The sequence below is a fragment of the Hemitrygon akajei genome, chromosome 20 (assembly GCF_048418815.1).
Source record: "Hemitrygon akajei chromosome 20, sHemAka1.3, whole genome shotgun sequence".
Taxonomy (NCBI): domain Eukaryota; kingdom Metazoa; phylum Chordata; class Chondrichthyes; order Myliobatiformes; family Dasyatidae; genus Hemitrygon; species Hemitrygon akajei.
This window is the reverse complement of record NC_133143.1, coordinates 11,740,197-11,760,771: the sequence shown is the minus strand read 5'-3', so window position 1 is coordinate 11,760,771 and position 20,575 is coordinate 11,740,197. Positions and strand designations below refer to the sequence as shown.

At 44.1% G+C, this 20,575-nt stretch overlaps 1 protein-coding gene across 2 annotated transcripts in view; it reads right to left on the bottom strand.

Annotated features, from left to right (window-relative positions):
* LOC140742217 (solute carrier family 22 member 23-like) overlaps nucleotides 1-20,575 on the bottom strand; it is a 106,755-nt gene that overhangs the window by 16,532 nt on the left and 69,648 nt on the right. For both annotated transcript variants that reach the window (XM_073073045.1, XM_073073046.1), the window contains exon 8: nucleotides 15,365-15,488. In XM_073073045.1, coding sequence (XP_072929146.1) covers nucleotides 15,365-15,488 — 124 coding nt within the window. The remainder of the gene's footprint in view (nucleotides 1-15,364; nucleotides 15,489-20,575) is intronic.

Here is a 20,575-nt window from a genome sequence, read left to right as displayed (position 1 = left end):
CAACAGTTCGGCCTTCATCCAAAGGGTGGTCAAATTGGTATTACAAGTACTGAGAATAAAACAAAGGTTTGGATGTGTGTACCACCCACAGTCACAGGGCATGGTGGAAAGAATCAATGGCACTCTGAAGGCCAAGCTGAACAAAATTTGTGCAGAGACTAGACTGAATTGGGTTGATGCATTACCGTTAGCACTAACGAGTTACCGTATGCAGACTAATCGGGTAACATGCTTGACACCACATGAAATGCTAACTGGAAGACCCATGCCAGTGCTCCAATGGAGAGGACCATATAAGGGACCCAGTTTAGAGCAATTGGAACTTGAACTAAGACAATATATGCGACAATTAACTATGATACATCAGTCTATTTATACACAGGAAAAACAGAAAGAGCCGGAGACTGTCCAAAGGGAAGGACCAATCCAACTGGGAGATCAGGTCTACGTGCGAGCGTTTCGAAGGAAGTGGAACGAACCAAGAAGGGAAGGGCCTTTCACGGTAATCAAAGCATCACCCACTGCGGTTCAGGTGGAATGGCGTTCCACTTGGTATCATCTCAACCACTGCACTCGGGCAGTTCCGCAGGTACAGTCAGAGGCGGAACCCAAGGTAAGTGGTGAGGAGGAGCAGATTGCAGAGGCCAGCCAGGAGGAACAAGAAGCCGGCACTGCAGCACAGGAATTTGACCAGGTGGTAAGGGAGGTCTTTGGTAATTCTGATGACTCTGGGAATGAAGTTGGGGATAGTAGTATTCCTCCAGATAATGGGGATGGTTTGGGTGCAATCAGTTTTGCCCCACAGAGTATCACACTTGCCTACTATAGCGCAGATTTGGAAACCATCAACATGGAGGATATGGCATGGGAATGATGTAACCCTGGGAAACTCGGGAGCACGCAGTAAGAGAAGTAGCACACACACCCGTTTTGCCACGACAAGAGAACACATGGTACCAATGGACAATGTATACAGCAAGCACGATGGAAAGACAGAATTGCTACCTGTGCTCAAAGGCAAACCCTGCGCAGCACGTAGTCCCCATGCCTTATAATTCTTCCACTTGTGCGCAGTGGCGTAGGGAACACAAGGAGCGATGTGGGCAACGATGTCCTGGTCCAGTCAGTGCCAGGGCTTGTTACATGAGGATTTGTGTAAACACTGATCCCTGTTATCGAAACTGTCTGAACAATGCACCCATGTGCCCATATTGGTGTATGCTATATCAGGCGTCCTCGCAGTTTGACCAAAACAAGCTTGCCTATCACTGTAATTATAGTAGACCCTGGGCTATAAATAAAAGGAGCCAAACACCTATGCAGGAACAATTTAAAAGGCAGGGTCATCTGAGTTATGAATGCTTCATGCGGGTGGGCACTCGCCCGGTTGGCCATTTCCAAGGCAACTGCACTCAAGACGTGGGATGTCACCCCAGGTAAAAAACATACAATGGGTACCCCTCCTCCTGAGGGTGCATTGGACTCTCAAACTATCCCATTAGCAGACACTTGGTGGCTGTGTGGACAGAAAGGAGGTCTGAGATCTACGCTCCCCCTCAATTGGGCAGGAACATGTACGCGTGTCATGCTGCTTCAGGAAGTTATAATGTCCCCTGAAGTACAGTCCAGCGCTAACTTCCCTGAGCAGCAGACACTGCTGCGGCGGAAGAGAAAATATGAACCTAACCCGACAATCCGGATTGACAGTATAGGACAGCCGAGAGGTATACCTAATGAATTCAAGGTGCGGAATGAGATTGCTGCAGGCTGGGAAGCTCTCTTACCTGTGATAGGGATAAGCAAAAATGTTGAATGGATAAATTATATATACTACAATCAACAAAGGTTCATCAACTACACCGACGATGCGCTGGAGCCCTTAGGGCAACAGCTGGATGCAACTAGCAGGATGGCGTGGCAAAACAGACAGGTACTGGATTGGCTTTTGGCAGAAAAAGGGGGTGTGTGTGTGATGTTTGGAGATCAATGCTGCACTTTCATACCGAACAATACTAGCCCAGAAGGGTCTTTCACCAGAGCAATGAATAAATTAAAGGATCTGCGGAAGGAGGTCAAACAGAATGCAGGATTTGGGCATCAGTGGTTTGACTGGTTAGAAAGCAAACTCGGGGGATGGGGTGTGTCGCTGACTATATTGGCAATGACTGCAGGCATTGTGCTGATAAGTTGTGCATTTATTCTGTGCTGTTTTTTTTCCAAGTCTCAAGACTTTGATAATGCGTGCGACAGCAAAACAATTCCCGATGCTCCTGGAAATTGATGAATCTGACCCTAGACAAGGAGAAAAGCCGATGATGTACTGTTACAGTCTGCACGATGTATCAAGCGGACTGGAAGGTGTTAATAATGTGGACACTAGTCTGTAAGGGTGTCTGAGTCTGTTTTCCTGTCTCAGCTATGGAGGAACAGGGTTTTGGCTCAACAGCCTAGGATAACAGAGAGAGATCATTTTGAGCTCCGAGTATGGAAATTGTAGTTGACCCAAATTTGAGATTAAAATGCTGGACTTTATTTTGGCTTTGGTGCCAAAGAGTGTTCTCTTTCTGTGTGAGACCCTGTGGGTCTCAAAGGGGGGATTATATTGAGAAATATACCTGATGTAATCATTATATATACCTGAACTATAATCACTATGTATTAGCTATTTACTATACTATGTAATCACTTCTAGGTACCGAATATTAATATGTATTATTTTACTACGCACATTTTGTTATGTGTTGTTTTCACTAGATACTTTGTACTCTCTTAGCTGCATATTATGGCACTTACAGTACACCTGTTTGTTTTGCAACACTATTAGCTGCGATGTATCCCATGTATTACACTCAGCCTTTGTTTAGTACGAGATAACGGTGGCGGACAGGATGCTGCGAGCAGGAATATACTGTGATGGAGGTTGTCTGAAAAACATAATCTTGGCCACGAATAAGGCCCCAATGCGAACGGGTGAAATATAATGGTGGCGCACCGCGGGCTAGGCAAGAGCGATTAATTAATATATAGATGATATGCAATTAAAACTTGATTGGGTATGGCGATGAAACCGAAATGTAACTGAGATAAGAAATTACTATAAAGAATGCTGTACACCGGAGCTCGGCGGGCTTTCGGTGACAAGTTCATCGATTGCCTCAGCCTTTGTTTGCAAATAAAGGTTTAATTTTCTTGAAGAATTGTCTGCGTCTCCAAGTCATTTCAAGTAACCACGACAATGACAGCACGCTGCAGATGTCGTCCTTGGCCAGCCTCTCAAAGCATTTGCTTATTATTGAGGTGAGTGCGACAAGACGCCAGTCGTTAAAGGCATGTACAGGGACAATGGAGGATGTTTTGAAGCAGGAGGGCACTCTACACTGAGATTAAAAATATCTGTAAACACACCAGCCAGTTGTGCCGTGCACATCCTGAGTACCCACCCTGGGATGCCGTCCGGTCCCGCAGACTTGCGACTGTCTACTCACTGGAAACACTTGTGTACTTCAGCCTCAGAGATGACCAAGGTGAAGGTGAAGGCAGTTCTCCTTCGGGGCTCAGTGTCGGCAATGTCAACTGAGCATAAAAAAAGATTTAACTCATCTGGGAGAGAGGCAGCAATGTTGGCCACTCCACAGCGTTTAGTCCGTGATGCTGTGCAGATCTTGCCATAAGCTGCGTGTGTAGGTGCAGAGTTGTGTCTGGAATATCTTGTCCCTGTATTGTCATAGCTGCATTTCTTGAGTTCCTGATGGTTACCGGCGGCGAAAGCTCTGTCTCGTGTAGTAAGTACAGCGCGGACGGAACTATCGATCCAGGGTTTCTGGTTTGGATAGAGACTGACTGATTTCTGGGGGACAACGTCCTCGATACACTTCTGGATGAAACTCATGATCCTATGGTCTCGTACAGTTCCTGGAGAGCCAGGTCAGTATCAGTTTGCAGCAGAATGTACACAGTTGTGATAATAACAGCCGTGAACTCCCTGGGCAGCCAGAAAAATTCTATACAAGGTATTCCAGATCCAGGGAACAAAAGGATTTGAGGGCATGCACATTCCAGGGGTTGCACCAGGCATTATTGACCAGGAAACATACCCAACCTCCTTTCCCAGAGAGGTTTTTTGACCTGCCCACCTGGAACAGGGAGAACCCAGAGAGCTCAATGACATAATCCGGTATCTCATCCGCCAGCCACGAAGCACGAAGCGTTACATTCCTTTGTTTCCTGCTGATAGGAGATTCTGGCTCTCAGTTCGCACAGCTTGTTGTCCGGGGACTGACGCAAGCCAGGAGTATGCTAGGCAGCGGTAGCCGACTAGCATACTGTCTCAACCTCACCAGGACGCCGGCCCTTCTCCCTCGCCTCCGACACCGCTCCCGAGGTAGTGGCAGTGTAGTAGGTGAGCCTCCCATTGATCGTGCAAGCAGGGGTTCCCAGTGAAGAAAAGGCAGCACATTGTGGGTAAATGCCATCTTCCCAATGCTCAGAAGAGTTAGTCTATCATATCTGATGTGACTATCAGCTACTTGAACAAGAAATGCAGAAATTAGCAGTATACTGTAAAGTCAGAACAGAGCTTGCAACACCACTGCTATACACAGCGACATCTTAACCCTTTGGAAACTCCACACAGTACTCCACATTGCATACAAATGCACACAACTGTCCAACTCCTAAACTCAACACAATAAATGCTGGCACTCATTGCAAAAACCACATAAAAAATGAATAAATAAAACAGGGAACCAGTTCTGGAGAAAATGGGAACTTCTCCATTGCAACAGGCTTTCCTTGAATCGGACTGGGATTAGTGTCCTGGGGAAGCAAACAAATAAACTCAAAGGTTACCACATGCACAAATGCAATTAAAATTAATTGATTTGTAACAGCAATACAGACAGAGCAATCACCAGGTTGATTCCAGAGATAAGGGGGGTTAGACTATGAGGAGAGATACCGTCATCTGGGACTGTACTCACTGGAATTCAGAAGGATGAGAGAAGATCTTACAGAAACAAAATTCTGAAAGGGATAGATAAAATACAGGCAGGAACGTTGTCTCCACTGGTAGGTGAGACTAGAACAAGGTGACATAGCCTCTAGATTCGGGGGAGTAAATTTAGGATGGAGATAAGGAGGAACTGCTTTTCCCAAAGAGTAGTGAATCTGTGGAACTCTCTGCCCAATGAAGCAGTGGAGGCTACTTCAGTAAAAATATTTAAGACAGAGTTGGATAGATTTTTGCACTGTAGGGGAATTAAGGGTTATGGGGAAAAGGCAGGTAGATGGAGATGAGTCCATGGTCAGAAAAGTCATGATCCTATTGAATGGTTGAGCAAGCTCGATGGGACAAATGGCCTACTCCCGCTCCTATTTTTTTATGCTCTTATGTTTAACGTAAATTATACAAGAAATAATAATTAGAATACGAAAACATCCCTTGAAATGCAAACTGAGGTAGATTAGAATTGTGAGAGTTGGTTCAAGAACCAAATGGTTGAAGGGAACTAGGGCTGTAGATGGTTTGTGTGAACAGAACGCCACTGAGAGCAAACTGACATGGTTAAAGAACAAGGTGATGCAGCAGAGTAGTGAAACTGAATGATAATCAGGATGACAGGATGAGGTATAAAACACAAGTACAGAAGTGTAATGGTTAGCACAGTGCTTTCCAGTACCAGTGACCTGGGTTCAATTCCAGCCAGTGTAAGGAGTTTGTACTTTCTCCAAACTGCATAGATTTTCTCCACATACTCTTGTTTCCTCCCACAGTCCGATAGGCACGTTAATTGGTCATTGTAAATTGTCCCATGATTAGGCGTGGGTTAAATTGGGGGTTGATGGGTGGTATGGCTTGAAGGGCCTGCCCACACTGTATCTCAATAAATAAATATTTAGATTGGGAAGACAAAGTTGAATCTCTTTACCTGAACTCACATGGCATTTATTAGACAATATATGCAGTGACAGCACCTACAGAAATAAATGGATACAGTTTGCAGAGATGAGGTTGCAAAGTAACCAAGACTGGGAGTGAACCATCGGGTACAAACATTTCAGAAGGATGGCAGGTAGGAAAAGAAGCTCGCATAAAAACTGAGATCGGTGGAGTAGGAAAGCAATCATCCGGCTCAAAAACCTTGGCATCAAATCAAGACCAAAGAAAAATATGGAACTAAAACCAGAAGGCTACAGCAACCAAGTGGCTGAAGCAGCATCTGTGGAAGAAAGGGGATCTGGCTGAGAGTGTGCATTGGGTCTTGTCTCAATCTGAAGTATTGACATACATCTTCTGTCTCCACAAATCCTGGATGACCTGCTGAATTCTTCCAACATTCAGTTTATTGATGCAAAATCTACTTGGATAGAGTCAAATAGAATGGGAAAATATTACTGGCAGGAGCAGCTACAATATAAAAGAGTGTAGATTGGAGTTTAAAGGAGGCTTGCAGAAAAAGTTGTGCAATAGTCAGTTGGCAAAGGTAACTTGGGACAAATTCATGGTGTGAAATTAGGAGCCTTCCTTGGAGCTAAGGAAGAGAACAGAATTTTAGATCTGGGTGTGTGTAATGAGACAGGATTAACTAATGATCTCATAGTAAAGGATCCCCTGACGATGATGAATCACAACATGATGAAATCTGTGTTAAATAACAGAGTTAGAATTTGATGACAATTAAAAAATGTGGATACAGAAATGACCAAGCTGTGGGTGGGGGGTGGGGGGGAACAGAAGGGGAGGATGATTAATAGCCAAGAACATAGTGTCTATAAAAAGTATTCACCCTCCTTGGAAGTTTTCATGTTTTATTGTTTTACAACATTGAATTACAGTGGATTTAATTTGGCTTTTTTGACACTGATCAACAGAAAAAGACTTGTGCCAAAGTGAAAAACAGATCTCGACAAATTAATTACAAATATAAAACACCAAGTAATTGATTGCTTAAGTATTCACCCCCTTCAAGTCAGTACTTAGTAGATGCACCTTTCGCAGTAATTACAGCCTTGAGTCTGTGCAGATAGGTCTCTATCAGCTTTGCACACCTGGACACTGCAATTTTTCCCCATTCTGCTTTACAAAACTGCTCAAGCTCTGTCAGACGGCATGGGGATCATGAGTGAACAACCCTTTTCATACCCTGCCACAAATTCTCAGTTGGATTGAGGTCTGGACTCTGACTTGGCCACTCCAGGACAGTAACTTTGTTGTTTTTAAGCCATTCCTGTGTAGCTTTGTGATTATGCTTGGGGTCATTGTCTTGCTGGAAAACTAATGTGGAAAACAAATCTCCCAAGTCACAGTTCTCTAGCAGACTGCATCAGATTTTCCTCCAGGATGTCCCTGTATTTTGCTACATTCGTTTTACCCTCTACCTTGACAAGCCTTCCAGGGCCTGCTGCAGTGAAGCATCCCCACAGCATGATGCAGCCACCACCGTGCTTCACAGAAGGGATGGTGTGTTTTTTTTAAAATTAAGTGTGGTGTTTGGCTTACTCCAAATGTAGTGTTCAGTCTGATAGACAAAATCTGTGTTTTAACCTTCTTCCAGCTGACTTCAGTCTCCCAAATTCCTTCTGGCAAACTCTAGCCAAGATTTCATGAGAGTTTTTTTTCCAACTCTTTGCCAATCTCCCATAAAGCTGTGACTGGTGAAGCACCCAAGCAACAGTTATTGTACAGTTGGCCCTCCTTATCTGCGGGGGATTGGTTCCTAGACCTCCCGTGGATACCAAAAAACACGGATGCTCAAGTCCCTTACTTAACCTGCCTCAGTATGTGGTCTTTAGGACCCAGGAGAACCCTGGACTTTATTTAACATTTCTCAGATGTTAGGATCTGGCAGTGCAGCTCTGAATCCGCAGTGTTTCTGTTCACGAAAATAATCACAATCAGGATTGAAAATAAGGTGGAAGTAATAAAGCGATCGGAAAGAGGTGAAATGCCATCAGTCTTTGGAAAAGCGTTAGGCTACAGTCGGTCAACGATCGGAACAATTTTAATGAAGCACGTGAAAGGTCCTACCCTGATGAAAGCTACAATTATTACTAAGCAACGCAGTGATTTAATTATTGAAATACGTATGTTCCTTAAGTGTTTTATATGCATAGAAAGGTAAAATATATACTATATGCTAAGAAAAACGTTTGACTAACTGACGCTAAATAATACTGGATGTACCTGTTCTGACTTCAAATTCGACTTAAAGACGGACTTAAGAATGGAATGCATTCACAACCCGGGGACTGCCTGTACTTTTAAGTCATTTCTAGATTACTTATAATAACTAGTGCAATGTAAATGCTAAGTAAATAGTTGTTATACTGTATTGTTTAGGGAATAATGACAAGAAAAAATAGTCTGTACATGCTTAAACAATGAGTGCTGGAGCGAGAACTTCCGGGTTTTCCCGGTCCGCGGTTGGTTGAATCCACGCATGCGGAATCCGCGGATAAGGAGGGCCAACTGTATGTGCTGTCTCTCCCATCTCAGCTAAGGAAGCTTGTAACTCCTCCAGAGTTGTCATAAGTCTCTAAGTGGACTCCCTCTCTTGTACCCTTCTTGCACAGTCACTCAGTTTTTGAGGATGATCTGTTCCAGGCAGATTTAGAGCTGTGCCATTTTCTTTCAATTTCTTGATGATTGACTTAACTGTACTCCAAGTGGTATTCCGTGACTTGGAAATTTTCTTATATCCATCTCCAGACTTGTGCTTTTCGATAACCTTTTCGCGAGTTGCTCGGGTGGTCTTTTGTCTTCATGGTGTAGCTTTTGCCAGGTTACTGACAAACCAGCAGTTGGACCTTCCAGATACAGGTGTATTTTTACTACAATCAGTTGAAACACCTTGACTGTACCACAGGTCTCCAGAAGCAGATCTCTATTTAACTAATTATGTGACTTCTAAAACCAATTGGCTGCACCAGTGGCAATTTGGTGTGCTATATTTAAGGGAGTGTATACTTAGGCAATCAATTATTTTGTTTTATATTTGTAATTAATTTAGATCACTCTGTAGAGATCAGTTTTTCACTTTGATATGAAAGTGTCTTTTTCTGCTGATCAGTAACAAAAAAGCCAAATTAAATCCACGGTGATTCAATGTTGTAAAACAATAAAATATGTAAACTTCTGGGGGGGGGGGTGGGGTGAATAATTTTTATAGGCACTATATATAGAGTGTAACGGGCAATAAAGCAGATCCAATGCAAGTCTACGTTGAGAAATGCAGATTTTCTGAATGTGACCAAGCAAAGAACTTAAGGATGGTATCAAATCAATACATTTTGTCTTTTGCAGATTACAGGTCAAAAGGGTTATAGAATTTCTGAAACCAGAGAGAGACGACAGCAGCACCTCTACTACTTCAGGAGCTTGCGGAGAGTCAGCATGGCAAGCTTCTACAGACATGTAGCGGAGAGCATATTGACTGACTGCATCGCAGCCTGGCATGGTCCTCAAACAGAAAACCCTACAGAAAGTACTGGATACGACCTACTCCATCATGGGTAAAGGCCTCCCTACTACTAAGCACAACTAAATGAAAGGCTGTTGCAGGAAGGCAGCATCCATCTCGGGGACCCCCACCGCACAGGGCATGCTCCATTCTCACTGCTGCCATTAGGAACGAGAACTGGTTCAGGAACAGTTACTACCTCTCAACCATCAGGCTCCTGAACCAAAAGGGATAACGTCATTCAGCTTCACTTGCCCCATCGTTGAAATGTTCCCACAATGAACGGAGTCATTTCACGCATTCTTCATGTCCTGTTCTTGACATTTATTTATATTATTATTTCTTAGAACCACAGAACATTACAGCACAGAAACAGGCCTTTTGGCCCTTCCTGGCTGTGCTGAACCATTTTTCTGCCTAGTCCCACTGACCTGCACCTGGACCATATCCCTCCACACACCTCTCATCCATGTACCTGTCCAAGTTTTTCTTAAATGTTAAAAGTGAGCCAGCATTCACCACTTCATCTGGCAGCTCATTCCACACTCCCACCACTCTCTGTGTGAAGAAGACCCCCGAATGTTCCCTTTAAACTTTTCCCCCTTCACCCTTAACCCATGTCCTCTGGTTTTTTTCTCCCCTAGCCTCAGTGGAAAAAGCCTGCTTGCATTCACTCTATCTATACCTATCATAATTTTATACACCTCTATCAAGTCTCCCCTCAGTCTTCTATGCTCCAGGGAATAAAGTCCTAACCTATTCAACCTTTCTCTGTAACTCAGTTCCTCAAGTCCTGGCAACATCCTTGTAAACCTTCTCTGCACTCTTTCAACCTTATTAATATCCTTCCTGTAATTAGGTGACCAAAACTGCACACAATACTCCAAATTCGGCCTCACCAATAACTTATACAACCTCACCATAACATTCCAACTCTTATACTCAATACTTTGATTTATAAAGGCCAATGTACCAAAAGCTCTCTTTACGACCCTATCTACCTGTGACACCACTTTTAGGGAATTTTGTATCTGTATTCCCAGATCCCTCTGTTCTACTGCACTCCTCGGTGCCCTACCATTTACCTTGTACGTTCTACCTTGGTTTGTCCTTCCAAAGTGCAATACCTCACACTTGTCTGTATTAAACTCCATCTGCCATTTAAACTCCACCCCCCCAACAGCACTAACAAACCTCCCTGCAAGGATATTGGTCCCCCTCTAGTTCAGGTGTAACCCATCTCTATTGTACAGGTCCCACCTGCCCCAGAAGAGGTCTGAATGATCCTGAAATCTGAAACCCTGACCCCTAACAGCAGTTCCTCAGCCACGTGTTCATCCACCAGAGCATCCTACTCTTACCCTCACTGGCATGTGGCACAGGTAGCAATCCTGAGATTACCACCCTCGAGGTCCTGCTTTTTAACTTCCTACCAAGCTCTCTATGCTCACCCTTCAGGATCTCCTCACTCTTTCTTCCTACGTCATTGGTATCGCTGTGTATCATAACATCTGGCTGATCACCCTCCCATTTCAGAATGTTGTGCAGGCGATCAGAGACATCCCTGACCCTGGCACCCGGGAGGCAACAAACCATCTGGGAGTCTCTATCACGACCACAGAGCCTCCTGTCTGTACCTTTAACTATCGAATCCCCTATCACTACTGCTCTCCTCTTCTTCCACCCTCTCTTCTGCACTGCAGAACCAGACTCAGCGCCAGAGATCTGGCTGCCGCAGCTTGTCCCAGGTAAGCCATCCCCCCCAACAGTATCCAAATCGGTATACCTGTTGTTGAGGGGAATGGCCACAGGAGCCCTGCTCTGCCTGCCCTTTCCCCTTCCCTCGCCTGACGGTAACCCAATTACCTGTGCCCTGCTCCTTTGGCATAACTACCTCCCTGTAGCTACTATCTATAAACTCTTCATTCTCCTGAATGATCCGGAGGTCATCCAGCTCCTGCTCCAGTTCCCTAACGCGGTTTGTTAGGAGCTGCAGCTGGATGCACTTCTTGCAGGTGTCGTTGTCAGGGACACCAGAGGTCCCCCTGACATCCCACATCCTGCAAGAGAAGCATTCCAACATCCTGCCTGGCATTCTCTCAACAAACAAAACTTACCGGAACCTACCCTCTCCTCTGCCTGTTGACGCCGAAGCCTGTTGAGCCAAAGCCGTCCCACTCTGACTCAGTCCACTCCAACGACGGCCGCTGTATATGGCGGTCTTTTTTTAAACCTTTGGCGCTCTACGTCACATGCCTGCACAGTCCAGCCTCTTTTCCCCAAGCAGTAAAAAAAAGACTTCTCTCCGAGATGTCTTTACTCCTTCCCTCTCAGCCTCTTGCTTCAATTTAAAAAGACCGTTGAAAAATTCCTCTCCTTTTTAAACCTTTTGTATTTGTATTTGCACAGTCTATCATTGATTCTGTTATGGTTACTATGTTTTAGACTTATTAAGTATGCCCACAAGAAAATAAATCTCAGGTTTGTATATGGTGACGTACATGTACTTTGATAATATTTACTTTGAACTAAAACAAATATAGAGAAAGAAAACAGGATATACGATTGAACTAGCAAGAAATCCAATGTCATAGTTAGAGCTTTGTCAAGAACACATTTAAAAAGAGCAACAGGCCAAATAAACATTGATACCTCGGGATGAAACTGCGGAATTAATAATGGGAATAAAGATGACCTTAAATAAATGTATCTGTCGTCAGAACGCAGAAGCGTTCTCCTGACAAAGCGTGGAATCGGTCTTTTGTCCTCCTTCAGAAAAATGGCAATGCACTATCAAACTAAAATCAGGAACTCCCACCCCATCAACACCAGAACTGTGACTCCAGAAGGACTACACTGGCTCATGATGATGCTCAACAGCACCTTCAGGGGCAGTTAAAGGTGGGAATTAAATGCTGATCTTGCCTGCAAGGTCCTCATCCAATAAATTAAAGCAAAACCTTTGGACACCAGCTGCAGTTAACAATTGTTCCCCCCACCCCAAGACAAGCACTGCCAGCCTCCTTATTCTCCACCCCTTAGGGTGATGATTCAGGAGAAGCAGAGGCACATTTCCATCAGGGACAAAGGAAGATAAATTTAGAGCTTGTTGGATGACAAGAGAGGAGAGCATAACAAGAGGCTGCTTATGACAAGCATGTTGTACTTCCTGCAGAGAGCCACCATTGATTCAATGGGGTGGATATGTCAGGGGAAACATGACGTCTCAGTGAAGGCTGAAGGAAAAAGTAAAAACCAAAAAGAACCAGGCCAAACAAAAGGAGAGTGAAAGGCGACGAGAGTATAAACAAAGGTGAGCTGCTAATATAATGGAATGCAAAGTACTAAAAGAGTACTTTGTATTTGTCTTTATCCGGAAAGGTAGTGCTTCTAGAATAATAGCAGAGGAAACAGTTCATGCTAAGGTTGACTAATAGTTACATGGATAAAAATTGATTAAAACAAGCCGGCATAAATTTAAAGTCAAATCCTCTAAACAATTTCATAAGAGTTTTTTTTCTTAAATAGACCAGAATGCAGTTTAAATGCTGTACCTGCATTTCCAAAAGACTTTCGATCAGGTGCCATGTAAAGGACTCAAAATTGAAGCATTTGGCACAAAGACATTGACAGCATTACCACAAAATCACCCAAGTAATAGAAACTGAGCATCAAAGTGAATAATTCTCTCTCAGTGCAGGAAGGCAGTCACTTCTTTTTAAATCTATAGTGATCTAGAGTTGATGCTCAAACCACAGTTTCTATATTTGATAAAGACATGGAACTCGACAAGATCGTGAATGGCAAGAAAATGGATTATGCTGCAGTAGGAAATGAACAGGGTGACGGAATGCACAGACACAGCAGAGGAAGTCAATGTGGAAATGTGTGAGGCGAGACATTTTGTTAGGAAGAGTGTAAGACAGTATTTTAAAAAAGGATTTGTTCCAAAAGGGTTCAGACCAGAGTTCCTGGGGAGGTGTGGGCACACAAATCACTGCGAGAGGTAGACCAGATTGACAAGTGGTTGGTTAGATTGCACTTTAAGTATTGTGAGCAGTTTTAAGTCCCTTATCCAAAAAGGATGTGGTGACATTGGAAAGAGTCCAGAGAAGGATTATCCCAGGAATGAAGGGTTAACATAAAATGTTTGATGGCTCTGGGCCTGTACTCACTGGAGTTTAGAAGAATAGTGTGTGTGTGTGTGTGTGTGTGGGGGGGGGGGGGGGGCAACTTCATTGAAACTATCAAATATTGAAAGGCCTAGATACAGTGGGTGTGGAGAGGATGTTTCCTATAGTGGGTGATTCAAGATCAGAGGGCGCAGCCTCAGAATCCAAGTATATCATTTTATAACAGAGATGAGGAGGAATTTCTTTAGCCAGAGGATGGTGAATCTGTGGAATTCATTGCCACAGGCAGTTGTGGAGGCCAAGTTATTGGGTATATTTAAAGTGGAGGTTTATAGGTGCTTGATTACTAAGGGTGTCAAAGGTTACAGGGAGAAGGCAGAAGAATGTGGTTGAGAGGGACAATAAGTTGGAGCAGACTCGATGGGCCATATGGCCTAATTCTGCTCCAATGTCTTATGGTTGAAGTCCTACACAATTCTGTGCATAAGAGTATAAAAGCAGGGAAGTCATGCTGAATCTTTATAAACCGCTGGTCAACTGGAGAACTGTGTACAATTCTGTTTGCCCCACTACAACTTTAAGTTCCTCGGCATACACATCACCGAGGATCTCGTATGGCTGTACATACCGGCTGTGTGGTGAAAAAGACACTTCAGTGCCTCTTTCACCTCGAACGGTTGAAGTAGTTTGGCACGGGTCCCCAAATCCCAAGGACTTTCTACAGGAACATAATTGAAAGAATCCTGACTGGCTGCATCATTGCCTGGTATGGGAACTGTACTTCCCTCAATCACAGGACTCTGCAGAGAGTGATGCGGACAGCCCAGTGCATCAGTAGTTGTGAACTTCCCATGATTCAGGTCATTTACAAAGACGGGTGCGTAAAAAGGGCTCGAAGGATCAATGGGGACCCGAGTCACGCAACCTCAAACTGTTCCAGCTGCTACCATCGGGGAAACGGTACCGCAGCATAAAAGCCAGGACTAACGGGCTCTGGGACAGTTTCCTCTACCAAGCCAACAGACTGATTAATTCATGCTGATACAATTGTATTTCTATGTTATATTGGCTGTCCTGTTGTACGTACTATTTATTACAAATTGCTATAAATTACACATTTAGACGGAGATGTGACGTAAAGATTTTTACTCCTCATGTATATGAAGGATGTAAGTAGTAAGTCCATTTAATTCAATACAGGAAAAGTGTACCAATTTCTGCACCAGAGCAGGTCCAGAAAAGATTCATAAAATTTTTCCTGGGATGGGGGAAGACACATTCACAAGCAGAGAATAGAGGGGCTGAGTGTGTTAAGGGAAGACTGAGGGGTGATTTAAAGAAAGGATGCTGAGGGGTCAGGACAAAGTGGACAGTAGGATATGTTCCCATTGTTGGAGTTGTTGAAAACCGGGGGTGAAAGGCAGAAAACAAATAGGAAGGGATTTGAGAGAAAGCTCTTTTACATGTTATGCAGTTGGAAACAGGAATGTACCGTCCGGTGTGATTTAGATAGGTCCCATGAAGCCTTCCAGAGGAACTGAATACAATACAATTTACAAGGTGATGGAAAAAGGGGCCAGAGAAACAGGAGCTGAATGGCCTCAGGTTCTGTGAACATTCGTGACAACTCCCCTACGTGTTTACTTGCAACTAGGAACATCCTGCAGATGCCATCTACTACAGGTGGTGAATTACACAGATTTTCACTCAAACTCAAACTTCACTTTGCAGAGGGAATCAAAAACCCCAATGTCTGTTTGATTAGAGTCTTACCTGATAACAGTGGGCGTGAGCTCAGCACACACGAATATGCTCAGATTGCCCATCGAATGGGATGAAAACAAACCCACAATGGAAAACACAAGAGAAAATGGCTGCTGCAGGTATGTGACCAAGTCTACGAGAGAGAGAACATGACAATATTGAGAATGATTGCTTACAATCGTTTATTATCCAGGTAAATACCAGATCATATCTTCTTGTACAACAGGCAATACAGTCCCCACCCACTAAAAAAACAAAGCAGGAAAACCTTTCATAACATCTCATAAACAAGGAAATAACATCAGTAAAACTCAACCTGAAATACGGCCCATCAGCCACCTTTGCACTACATTTGTCATCCTGACGCCAGTATCCGGTGTTCCATGCAATGACTGAAGGCTTGGTTCACACAGCTCTCCTGGAGCTAAAGGTTCAAATACTTGTGCATGTAACTCGTACGTCATCCTGAGTGTTTCAATGTGCATCTCATTGTGAGATTGTGACCGCCTGCAAGTTCAAGTGAAATGGTCCATTTCGGTGCTCTAACACTACAGTCATCAAAAGACATGATGTTTCACAAATCCAAAGCAAAAAAGAATTTAAATGAAGGAGACCACAAGAAACAAAGACAAAAGATTCTGCAGATGCTGGAAATCTAGATGCTGTCTGACCCACGTTCCTCCAACATTTTGTGCGTGTTACGCAGCAGGAAACAACTCTCATCTGGGTGACTGGGGTATTATTCGATTTAATCACTCCACGACTCTGCTGCTCATTGCAAGCCTGATACGGAAAAGATCAGAGTGGCTGGCAGTAGGCAGCTCTTAAGGGTCATCCCTAAGGTTCACATTGTTCTCTGGTCCGATCAAGTTTGGGGTCAAGTGCACAATCTCAGGGAAAATAAGGTAACCTTGGCGTCTGTACTTCAGGACAATTGAGCGGGCTGACAGGGTGCACTTGTTCATGAGCACACTTGTTGAATACTCCACAAAGCAGGTGAAATCTTGAGCCAGCTGCATCATCCCTCCACCGAGCCAACGTAGAGCAACCAGGAGGAGATGCTTGTTGGTGTGACTTTGCTCCAGACGGTGACAATCTGAGACATGTGGTCTAAGTAACACACAAGGCAAAGTAAACAACTGGGGGTGGGGATGAGATAGAGAAGGAAGACAGGCTTCAGAGGAATTCAATGGGACCTTTGAGACTTCACAAGCACTGGTAGGAAATTCTGTTCTTGCAGGTTACAGCGCACACAATTAGGGGGTCACAGGACAAGGGGCTGGTCATTTTGGACTGAGGTGAGGAACAATTACTTTAAGCAGTGGGTCATGATTCATTGCATTTCTCCTGCTCAATGAGTAGCAATTGTGAAGTTAAGTGTCTTGAGGGCAGAGGTGATAACAAATGAACATCAGGAGGAATTAGAGAATATGGGGACCACACACCTTACTGCTTGAACAGGTTTAAAGCATTGAATGGCCATATTCTGACACCACTTCAAGTGTTCCTCTGCTGGGTCTTTGGTCTTCACGGTGCCAGCAATATAACTGCATTGGTTCTAGGTCAGGCTGTAAGCAATACGTTGGGATGGTGATAGAGGGTTCCCCTCCACAAACAAAAAAGCTGCTCCTGTCCCAAGGACAAGGAGGACCATGGGATCCATGGCAATCTCTAATCTCAACACAAAACTGTGAGGTCCAACGGCACCACAGGAAGCACTAATCAGTAATCCATAGACGTTTGGAGATTAATTACACACAGTGAATACAACACATTAACACCAGCAGCTCCCGCTCATCTACAATCCCAGAATGAAGATGGTGTGTCCGGGAATATCAAGCCTCACTGGCATTTCGTACAGCAGATCCAAACGATCGCCCATCCTTAGAAAGCCAGAGGCAAACTCCACAACACGTCACAGGAATGAACTGAATACAACAGATGAGAAGATTGTGGCCAGGTTGGGGTTCGTGCAGAATGCAAGATGATGCTGTTCTCCGGCAATGTTTTCAGTGTGAGTTAGGTCGGATCATCAAAGCACTGAAACCTTAAATGCTGGCAGTGTCCTACAACATCAATAAGCCACCGAGGAAGCTTGCTGACAAATGCCCTGGTTATCTCGAACTACATCAGATCATTTACATAGCTGCTTTATGTAAAAACAGCAGCCCATCAAGTCAAGCCTTTGTCATTTAACTGCATACAAGTATACTGTCAAATAAGACGTTCCCTGAACCAGGATATAAAACACAGCAGTACACATAACAGACATATAAAATACAATTACTTGAAGGATAAAATCTACAGATGAATTACACATAAATAAGCCAAATAAAGTGCATAAACTAAATATTATCACAGGTACAAAACAGATTAACCAGTGAAACTTTGAATGTGATGTGACAGAGAGTTCAGAAGCCTAACGGCCTGAGGGAAGAAAACGTTTTTAATGCTTTGGAGCCTCCTGCCTGATGGTAGAAAGTCTACTAAGGGCTCTGCTTGTACACAGCATTTCTGATAAAACTCCCTGACAGATGACAAGGCAGACCCCAATGACCCTCTCAGCAGTTCTTAGTCCTCTGTTGGGACTTCCAGCCCGATGCTCATCGGCTCCCATACCAGATGGACTTATCAGATCACTTTCAATGGTGCTCCTATAAATTCAGTTAAGATTGGGGGTGGGGGAGCCTTGCTTGTCACAATCTCCTTAGAAAGAGGAGATGCTGCTGTTCCTTCTTGTTCAGGGAGGTGATACTGAGGAACCAGGTGAGGTAATCCATGACGTGAGCTCCCAGGAGCGGTGCACAACTCTCTACGGAGCAACCATGTATTCCCAGAGGGAATGGTTCGTCTGCACCTTCCTGAAGTCCAGAATGATTTCCTTTGTCTTCCCATGTTCAGACTTGGGTAGTTCTTCTCACCCCAATCCACCAGCTGCTTCAATTCCTCTCTGTACTCCGACTCATCATCCTCAATGAGGCAACTGCTGAGGTGTCATCCACAATCTTGGTGACCCGGTTTGAGCTGGATCCTGCGACACAGTCATGCGTCAGCAGTGTGAACTGCAGCCAGCTGAGGGCATAGTAATTTTTTTTAAGGTGGGACAGGACAGAGCGGAGGGCAGTGGCTATTACGTCATCAGTGGATCGGTTTGAGTGATAAGCCAACCAGAAAGGGTGTAATGCAGCTGGGAGTCAGACTTTAATGCACTGGAATGATGGTGACGCCTTGAAAACTGAGGGGACAACGGATTGTTCCAGAGAGATATTGAACGTCCATCAGCATCTCACTTAGCTGGTCTATACAGTCTTTCAGAACCTGACCTGGTACATTATTCAGAATTGCCTGGGTTGACTGGCCAGGGTCTTCTTCACCTCAGCTTTAGCCAGACGGAGTGTCTGCTCCCCTGAGGGAGGGGTGCCTTCCTCACCACCACTTTGTTCTGTGTATCAAACGGGGTATAAATGAGAGCTGTCACATCCCCCGATCTAAAGGCAGCATCACGATCCCTCGGCTGTGCACAGACCTCTGCAGTAAGTCATGGCATCTGATTTTCCCCCACCTAGATGTGTTTCGTGATGGTAACAGATCAAAGCTGCGCAGAGCAATTTAGGGTATTAAGGCAGATGGTGAAGAGGAAGGATTAAGAGGCATACTAAAGGAGAGGTGAAAGGTTACGAGGCAATGGGGCCTTTGGTAGCAGAGGTGATGAGCAGGTACCAGCATTGGATGCACTTACCTCAGGATAGCCAGGGTGGAGAAAGTGGATATCTGTTAGGGAACTTTGAGATCAAAGCTAGTTTTGAAAACAAGGATGAGAATTTTAAAGTTGAGGCATTTCTTAAATCAGAAGCCAATGTAAAGCAGTGTATGGAGAAGGGATGGTAGTTTGCAAAAAAAGTGGAATTCATCTGGGGAACCAGATAACATACTGTTCAAACGATTAACAGTGGCTGGTGGCTCTTGCATTCTGCCATTAGAATCCCTACTCTCTGCCTATTGAATTGCATCGAACAGAGTGAACTTGCACAGTAAACTAGCCATTTCAAGCTTGTCACCCCTCTAATGTGATGAGTATTAATTATTGGAGTCACCCTCTGACATAAAACTCCACTGATGTTGCAGCACTTAAACGCAGAAGTTCTTAAAAGTAGTATTATTTAAAACAGAGCTGTTGAGTAATGAAAAAGAGTTTGCTCTTTGCAGTGTTAAATGTAACGTTAAACCAGTAGAACATTGATATTTGTTATTAAAATGACAACAGAATATTTCAGTCCTAATCAGGGTCCTGATGTGAAATGTTAACCTTGCCTCCACAGATGACCTACTGAGTTCCTTTGGCAGTTTGGTTTTGCTTCAGATTCCAGCATTTCCAACAGAGCTATTGCTGGAAGTATCCTAACTAGTTGTATCATGGGCTGGTATAGCAATCTAAAAGTGCACAAATGCAAGAAGCTGTGGACAGTAATAGATTTGGCCAACACATCACTGGCATACCCCCCTCCAGTCTGTAGCATTTCCAGGAGGCACTGCCTCAAGGCAGCTAACCCACTTGGACCATGCCATCTTCTTGCAGCTACCATGTCAAAGTATGTACACCTTATACAATCTTGAGATTTGTCTCTTTACAGGAAGCCACAAGACAAAGAAACTCAATAGAACCCATTTAAAAAAGACAGTCAAACCCCAATGTGAAGAAAAAAAGAACACACTGTGCAAACAACAACTATGGGCAATGAAAGTGAGTCCAGCCACGAGGCCAGTCATCATTGCAGCCATCCAGGAGCCCAGTAGTTGCAGGTGTTACATACCCCGTGGGTACCTTGTGACTGTCTTATGACCATGATGTAATGGAGTATCTTGTGAGCATGATGTAGTGGTCTTGTGATGGTGGGATGATGTAATTTCCCCGCCAGTGTGAGGTCACGTGATGACGTTTCAAAAGGTATAAAACGGGAAAGTCTGCTGTGACGCAGGAGTTTTTTTTGAGTTGAGTCATCGTTTAATTCGTCAGTGACTCCGTTATACTGCGTATTTGTCTCATGATGCAGTTTCGTTCTGAAGTGGAGTTTTATTTTCTATTGTAAGGTACAGAATCATTGTGCTGGCAGTTTCACCAATCGCTGCCAGTTTTGTTTGATGTATCTTTGATTTAATTTTAAAGTTTAAGTATTGGAGAGTGAAGACTTTACCAAAGTATGGGAACCCAAAGGATCGAGT